At 49.1% G+C, this 7469-nt stretch overlaps 2 protein-coding genes across 3 annotated transcripts; both read right to left on the bottom strand.

Annotated features, from left to right (window-relative positions):
• Positions 1-407: 407 nt before the first annotated feature.
• Positions 408-1603, bottom strand: LOC123040575 (E3 ubiquitin-protein ligase RNF181 homolog). The gene has a single exon (XM_044463376.1). The coding sequence runs from the start codon at positions 1271-1273 to the stop codon at positions 776-778; it is 498 nt and encodes a 165-aa protein (XP_044319311.1). The 5' UTR covers positions 1274-1603; the 3' UTR covers positions 408-775.
• A 529-nt stretch (positions 1604-2132) lies between these two features.
• Positions 2133-7163, bottom strand: LOC123043630 (golgin subfamily A member 4). Of its 2 annotated transcripts, none has more exons than XM_044466144.1 (5): positions 6941-7163; positions 6027-6435; positions 3682-5515; positions 2927-3133; positions 2133-2794 (listed from the first exon to the last, which is right to left on the bottom strand). In XM_044466144.1, exons 2-5 carry the CDS (start codon positions 6383-6385, stop codon positions 2477-2479), a joined length of 2718 nt encoding a protein of 905 aa, XP_044322079.1. In that variant the 5' UTR covers positions 6386-6435; positions 6941-7163; the 3' UTR covers positions 2133-2476. The 2 variants fall into 2 exon arrangements, with proteins under 2 accessions (XP_044322079.1, XP_044322080.1); XM_044466145.1 differs by lacking the exon at positions 6941-7163 and adding an exon at positions 6702-6848.
• Between the last annotated feature and the right edge of the window lie 306 nt (positions 7164-7469).

Raw genomic sequence — 7469 nt, 5'->3', positions numbered from 1 at the left:
TCATAAATGCGTGCCTCGCGAATTTTCACGGAGCACGCATGCATGCATGCATGGCGTGCTTGTTGTCTTCGGATCTCTCGCTCCTTGCATGGCAGCAACCGCAGTTCCTTTGGAGGCTTTTCACTTCCGGTGCAACAAATCCCCACCAACCCTTGCCTTCCACCCACGTCGTGCTCGTTATAGATAGATCCTGTATTTCCACGCTTCTGCTATCTCGGTGACCATGATACGGTGATCGATCCGTGAAGTTAGTTAAGGCCGGGCACTGTCAGCACAGGAAAATAAAGCCCCAGACCCAGAGGATGAGATGCGACCTGCGACCTGCGCGCGCACGAGACAGAGAGATCTCCAGCGCTCTCGTGAGCGAGCGGGGACGCCGCGTCGCCGAGACACACGTCGAGGCAAGCGAGAACAACGTGCTCGCGCCCGGACGACGTGGCGACCGCCAGGCGCCACGCTCTGCCAACCTGCCATGCATGCGTGCGCGCACGCGCCATTAACAAACTGCGAGAAAACCAGCTAAGCTCCATACCTCCCACCGCTCTCTCGTGCGTACACCAACCACATCTTCTAGAAAAGAAAGAAAGAAAGGAGAAGAGGAATGAACGGACGATCTAGCTCAGAGAAAACAATATACAAAAACCGCCGGGAACGTGCGCGCAGGCCACCGTACGTACGTGCATGCGTGCGTGCCGGTGCACCACGCACGCACACGCGTCCGTACGCCGTACAGGTGCTGAGGTGCTCGGGCATGGCATGGGTCACGGGTGGGCGATCACGGCGACCAGAACCATCTGCCGCCGCCGCGGCCGCCGTGCACGTACGCCATGAGCAGCAGCAGGTCGGAGTCCAGGTCCAGCTCCTCCTCCTCCTCCTCCTCTACCGGCGGCGCCGTCAGCAGGCGGGAGCGACAGAGCGGGCACGTGGCCGGCGGCGTCGCGAGCCACCGGTCGAGGCAGGCGCGGTGGAACACGTGCCGGCACCGCAGCTCCCGCACCTCGTCGCCCTCCCCCACGCCGCTCAGGCAGACCGCGCACTCCACCGCCGCGCCCCCGCGGTGCCGCGACACGCGCAGCTCGTGGTCGGGCTGCTCCGGCGCCGCCCTCCTGCCGCACTTCCGCGCCTGCACGGACGGCGACTCCGCCGGCCACGCGTAGTGCGCGCGCGCCAGCGCGCCCACCCCGCGCGCCGCCGCCCGTACGGCCACCGCGATCAGCAGCGCGGCCACCGGAGGCAGCACCGCGGCCATCAGCAACGCGCCCACGCTCGCCATGGCCTCGTCGATCTTCTCTTCCCTCCTCGGCTGTTCACGCACGCACCGTACGTGTCGCCTCGTCGCTCTGCGCGTGCGTGCGGCAATGGCGAGAGCTAGCTAGCTAGGCTCGCGATATATGGAGATCAAGTAGGTAGCTAGGCCGCGCGTGCGGCACCGAGACATGGAGCATCGATTTGACTTCGGGTGTGACACGACGCCGGCATTCAATCCGGGCACCTCTCATGGACAAGGACGCCAGCCCAAAGAGAAAAGATAATACTCTACTCTATGTATCGGTCAGAGCTCGCGTGATCTTGAGTTTCAATGCAACTACTATGCAAGTGTCCAGGCCCCCACCTGTTCACAAAACAAAATTTCCTTTTGAAACTGTTAGATCTTTTAAAAAAAAAATTCCTTGTGGTGATGGATTGGTACACAGATCGTATTATCCAGAACAGTGAAGCTGCTCACAATCACGCATGCCAGATGCAAGTTGCGTCTGGTACCTCTCACTTGCAAACGCAGGATGTAAATGCAGTCCAAGCATGTAACTTTCAACCAAAGAAACATCAACCTCCACTGGGGAGGCAATAAATCGTGACAAATGAAAAGTTTACAGCCAGCCTAGGGCCTAGTCCATGTGTACAGTAACCAGGCGAACAAGAAAAATTGACCAAGAATAAGGGATGATAGGTACAGACACACACACACACACATTATCATCTACATATTGTAGAAACTAAAACTGCTACCAAAGTTTTCATCATACAGTCGGTGACAGATGTACTATTATGCACTGATTCACCAAAGGTGTAACGTAACGTTCAGCTGGAAAAAACTAGCCATGGATACAGCGACAAGTGAACAAGAAGAAATCGAAAACCGAAGAAAGGGACGATCCATTCACAGTGTCATCGCCACATCACAGATTCACGGTACAGAAACTTGAGTAGGCACGGCAAGGCCATCACAGGTTGTGATGCACGCATCCCTTTACAAAAGATACAGCAAACTTCGGTTGCAAAACAAACCACATTATCTTTTTTTCGAACCATGCAGGGGTCCTGCACGGGCTCGAAAGAAAGATACTGCGATAAAGGCATATGAACACGGCCATCTATATATCTATCCATGCAGGTGAAAAAACGCTATATATGTCCCAAGAGCTCTGCTGTATGTAAAAGCCCTTTGCTTACTTTCCTCTGTGCATGCAGCAACCTCTCATTCCATGCCGAACTGCTTCATCGTCCTGGGGCTGCAGATGAAGTCGAGCGGCGGCTTGTAGACGTTGTCCTGTAGGATCGAGATCTGCCCCTCCTTGACAAGGATGTCCTCTTCGAGGGACTCGATCCTGTTCTTCAGCGACGCGACCTCGTTCTGCATCATGCTGGTGGTTTTGCGGAGCTGCTTCGCTTCCTGCCACGACAGGTCCCTTTCGTCGGTCACGATTTTCAGCTGTCCTCTGAGCGCGCTTAGCTCCTTGGCGGATTCTTGGAAATCCTGCTGGATCTGGTCAATGGACTCGTCTTTCTTCGAACCCTGTTAGGTGCAAAAGAATATGTTACGAAAAATATACAGGCTGCAGATGATGCTCAAGGTCTTCAACATCCATCAGTAATACATAAGCTATTTTTCAAATCCACCTTCTACCAGGCAAAAAGAATTAAGTACCTGAAGCTCCAAATGTTTAGCCTTGTGGGTGATGCAGGATAGTTCATCTTGGACTCTCTGGACCTCATTCCTCATGACATCTTGGATACGAAGCAAAGATGCCACATCTGACCGCAACTGTTCAATGTCAAGTTCCTTTGACAAAAGTGCCTCCTTCAGTACTTTATTCAGAAGAGCCTCCTCTTTCAGTTTGAACTCAAAATTAACCTACATTAATTAAGAAAAGAAGAAAAGGAATATTGGATCGATGATACTGAAACATTTTGAGTTCTCATTAAAAGTTTAAGCAGCTTCTGATTTGGCTCATCTCATTGGAGATATCACATAAAAAAACTGAAGTCATGGTTTCCATATAAAAACATTCTTAAGAGTTGTTCAACAAAAACATTATAAAGACATGTGACTCTCGAGATCAATCCATGGTTCTTGTTTTATCCAGACGGAGAAAGAAACACAGCAGCATAATGAAAAATAAGCTCTCATGGAATGCGTGCTTTCGTACCAAATAGCATAACATTTCAAGTTTTCATAAAAGTTTAAGCAGCTACTGATTTGTCTCATCTAATTAGAGATATCATATGAAAAGTCACAAGCCGCGGTTTCCTTATAAAAACAATCTTAATAGTTGCTCGGAGAAAAACATTACAATGACATGTGACCGTCGAAATCAAATCCATGGTTCTTATCCCAAAAGAGAAAGAAACACGGCAGCATATAATGAAAAATAAGTTCTCAATGGATGTGTGCTTCCGTACCTCATCCGTTTGCTCCATGAAAGGACTACCTCCAACCGCAGCCTCTCCAGATTTTTCTTTCAAATTCTGCTTTTCAACGAGCACAGCACTGGTTGCCCGCAAGCTTCGTTTCAGATTCTCGATTCCTCCTTTGATGCTCTGGAGCTCCAGTGTGTAATCTAATGCATCAATATCTCTGTCATGTTCACTTTCATGCCTCCTGCATTTCACGAGGTCCAACAATTTGGTGCAAAGTTGGCTACTCTTATCAAGCAACGACAAGCCTTTGTTCTGCAAGTTGTCCACTTTGGCCTGAAGCTCCTGGCCAAGACGAATTGAGGAAAAGCTTGATCCATTTTCAGTGGTTTGTAGACGATTTAAGAGTGCAATGTTCTCTTGCCTAAGAGATTCTACTTCAAGACGACAAGATTGAACTTCACCTCTCAACTTCTGCTCCACCCCTGACAACCTGATGAGTTCCATCTGCATCCTATTCTTTCTCTCGCTGCTGGACCGAACAGATTCCTTATCCAATTCAGCACTGAATCCCTGTCTCAAGCCAGCAATTGTTTTTTCTTGTTCATTGCATATTGTCTGTAGCCTTGCAACCACTTGGTGCAATGCCTTGTTATCACCCTCCTTATCTTTCAAGAATCCCCTGATATGTTCCTTCTCCTCTGCTGCCTTAGAAAATTGAGCATGCAACTCTATTGAAGAATTGTGGAGATTGTTGTGCTCATTTTTTAGTTTCTCTAGCTCATCAGATAGTTTTATGTTTTGCATTTCCAAACTTGCAACCTTATCAGATGCATCAACTTTGTATGCTTCAAGAGAAGTGAGTTCTCTCTGAAATGAGACATTTTTCTCAGCAAGTTCTCTCACCCGTTCACGCAGTCTCTCTTCTTCAGATTGAAATCTCAACAGCCTGGCTGACCAATCGTTTGACCTTCTGTCAATCTCTCTCTCCAAAGTACTCTGTACTTCAGTCTTCTCCTTCTCCATCCTTCGAGTTCTGATCTCAAGTTCTTTCACTGATTGTTTGTACTTCTCTTTGGCATTAAACCTTTCTGCAAGGCGTGCCTTAATCTGTGAAGACAATTCATCTGCTAGCTGTTTCCTGTCTTCAGTCAAACACTGAATCAACTGGAACATTTCATTTGAGCTTAATCGCTTATATCTGGACATGTTAAGCTGATGATTGTCTCCAGAAGGAGTTATAAACCTCTCTTCAACTTCTTTTGCCCTTTGAAGCAACTTATCATCAGTTTCTTGCCCTTCTGGGGCGAAATCCAAGTCATGATCATGAAAATATTGGGGAGCACCATGAATAACTTTTGAAGGTTGCATATCTTGGAAATCCTCATAGATATCTTCAACGGATGGAATACTTTCTGATCTGTAATCTTCTAAATGTGGAAACCTCCCAAAATCATCCAGAACACTTGCATGGTTTTTACTTCCATAGGCATCCTTCGCATCCACATTTGGGTAGGTCTCAACGTTCTCTTTCATTGATTTTTGCAAAGATGGCATTGTATAATGGGGTCGGGGCGGACGTCTTGAATTCGAAACCACAGATCTAGTGGGAGAGTTCTGCCTCAGCTTCTCATTTTGGATGGAAGCTTCCTGCTCTCCATCAATGTATCGGTCTAGCACTTCATTCTTGTTCAATAAACTGCCTAGCCTCGTAGACCTGCATCGTAAGGCAACAGGAGAGGTAGGAGGAGAATGGCCTGTTGAGCATGAATAGCATCTTGAACGAGGAGAATCAGTTTCCAGGACTGAACATGGTTTGGGAACATTTATTGAGGATTCTCTTAAGACCGGATGCCTTTCTGGTGACCAGGCATAGTGACTGCAAGTAAATAATCAGAATGAGTTAGGTAGAACATTTTATCAGACAACTGATACAGTAGAACTGTTGTCGATAAAATGGAGCTCAAACACAAGATAATTAATTCCTTAACTATGAAGTAAAGATTGAAAAAAAGAAGGCATGAGATTATATCAAGTACAAGCAATGGAGTGGTGAACGATGCCTGAAAGAAAGCTGCATGTGCACTGAAACTGAACATTTTGCAAGAAGGGCCTCTGCCAAATAAATAACTAAGCATTTATAGAAATACCTCATGAGCTAAAATGAGTAAACTTGACAGATGCACATAACGAACAATCGAATATATGCTGAGGAGTTTTTTTATTTTCCGTTTCTTCTCTTCTCTTTACTAGCATGGATCAACAAGACCATGGGGTGTCAATAACAAATACTGGTTTGATCACTGTAAAACAGCCTAGCTATATGGGAGTATTATGCAATCAGATTCATAACGTTCCTCAAAAAAGGTTATGTAATCAGAACAACTTACTTGACATCTTCGGCGTGATGAGGCGCATCAGAACCGTCATAGAAAGAACCAGGGACATCACCCGAGAAGCTAAAGCTCCGTTCCTTCAGACCATTATTCGCAGCCGCGGATGAGAACGACATGCACCTCCTGAGCTGCTTCGGGTTGGCTGGCTCCTCGTTGCTCAGCCTTCCGCGGCGGCTTCTCGATCTAGACATCCTCGTGCCATGGTCATGGGACCTGGAGCTAGAGTTGCAACTACCCTCGCCTTCCTCCAGCGCCTTCTTACTCCTGTTCTTGCTCTTGCCATCGCCGCCTGGCGTCCCATCGCCATCGCCGTCCTTCGGCGTGGGGGACCCGAAGAAAAAGAATCTTCTCATCTTAACGGGACTGTTGTGATTTCAAAATTCAGTGTCCCGCCAATGAGTCCCTGCATGGATCGGATCTTGCACAGATTAGAAAACCATGAAAACAAATCTGACAGCAAGTTGACCTGCTGAAATAAAAACACTGGTTGGCCCGCAAATAGATTGCAGAGAAGCCAGATGCTGCACCAAATCAATTGTTTTCTTCGGGGAGTAGACAAGAACAGATGAACAAGGGATTTCGGAAACGGACACGGGAGGGCATCGGCAAGAGGTCTCTAACGGCAACAAAGTTCCTGGAACTAGGCATACGCTTTGCAAGAAACCTAACCGGCGTGCCCTCCCTCGCCGGCCGCCGCGTGTACCGAGGCAGGGCCAGGAAATTGGTCGAACAGGTTACATGCACACAGGAACAAACAAGGCAAGAACCCAGAATTCGGAGCCTCCGAGCAGGGAAGCAGCAAACCCAGCCCGGAATTCAGGAACAGCCTCGCGAACCAACCAAGAAGGAGGCTGACCGGGGCAGGCGGCGAGAGGGGGAGGGGGGCGAGAGCGGAGGAGGACGCGCACCTGCGGAGGAGGGGGGGAGGGCGCTCTGCCTGCCTGCGGCGCCGGCAACGGTCGAGAAAATCTCGGTGGGCGCGCTGATTGATCGCGCTCGCTAATTGCTGCGATTCCGCAGCGGATTTGCGGGGACGGCGAGTCCCTTCCGGGATGGGAGAGTGAGGGTTTTGAAAATCGAACTGGGAAAGAGTGGGAGGAGACGAGTGTGGGGAGCGGGTTTACCTGGGCCGTGGTTCTCTCGGTGGGGTGGGCTTCTCGGTGTGCGGTCTCGTGGGCTGCGTGTGCTTAAATGTGCGCGCTGGAGGATTCGAGATTGACTCCTTGCCTAAAAAAAGATAATGAGAGAGTGACTCCTATTCTCAAAAAATAAAAATAAAAATGAGAGAGTGACTCCTCTAGGGGGCGCTCCTGTGGCGCTGCCCGGCCTGGGACCCGTCGGGTGTGCGTAGTCGAGGGTTTCATCATAGCTCGTTGGTCTTCTTCGGGCTTGTTTCGGCAGGCATGTCGGACACAGCTCCATTATCCAAGGTGTCGA

This window comes from Triticum aestivum, chromosome 2B (genome assembly GCF_018294505.1).
Source record: "Triticum aestivum cultivar Chinese Spring chromosome 2B, IWGSC CS RefSeq v2.1, whole genome shotgun sequence".
Taxonomy (NCBI): domain Eukaryota; kingdom Viridiplantae; phylum Streptophyta; class Magnoliopsida; order Poales; family Poaceae; genus Triticum; species Triticum aestivum.
Note: the sequence above shows the minus strand (reverse complement) of the source record. Positions and strands in the feature narration are given on the sequence as shown.

Bases quoted from the DNA above. Each gene is read 5' to 3' on its own strand.
- LOC123040575 (XM_044463376.1), bottom strand. From the start codon at position 1,273: ATGGCGAGCGTGGGCGCGTTGCTGATGGCCGCGGTGCTGCCTCCGGTG.
- LOC123043630 (XM_044466144.1), bottom strand. From the start codon at position 6,385: ATGAGAAGATTCTTTTTCTTCGGGTCCCCCACGCCGAAGGACGGCGAT. The intron at 3,134-3,681 runs GTACGGAAGCAC...TAATTAATGTAG, and splicing joins TCATGGAGCAAACGGATGAG to GTTAATTTTGAGTTCAAACT. The intron at 2,795-2,926 runs GTACTTAATTCT...TGCACCTAACAG, and splicing joins CTAAACATTTGGAGCTTCAG to GGTTCGAAGAAAGACGAGTC.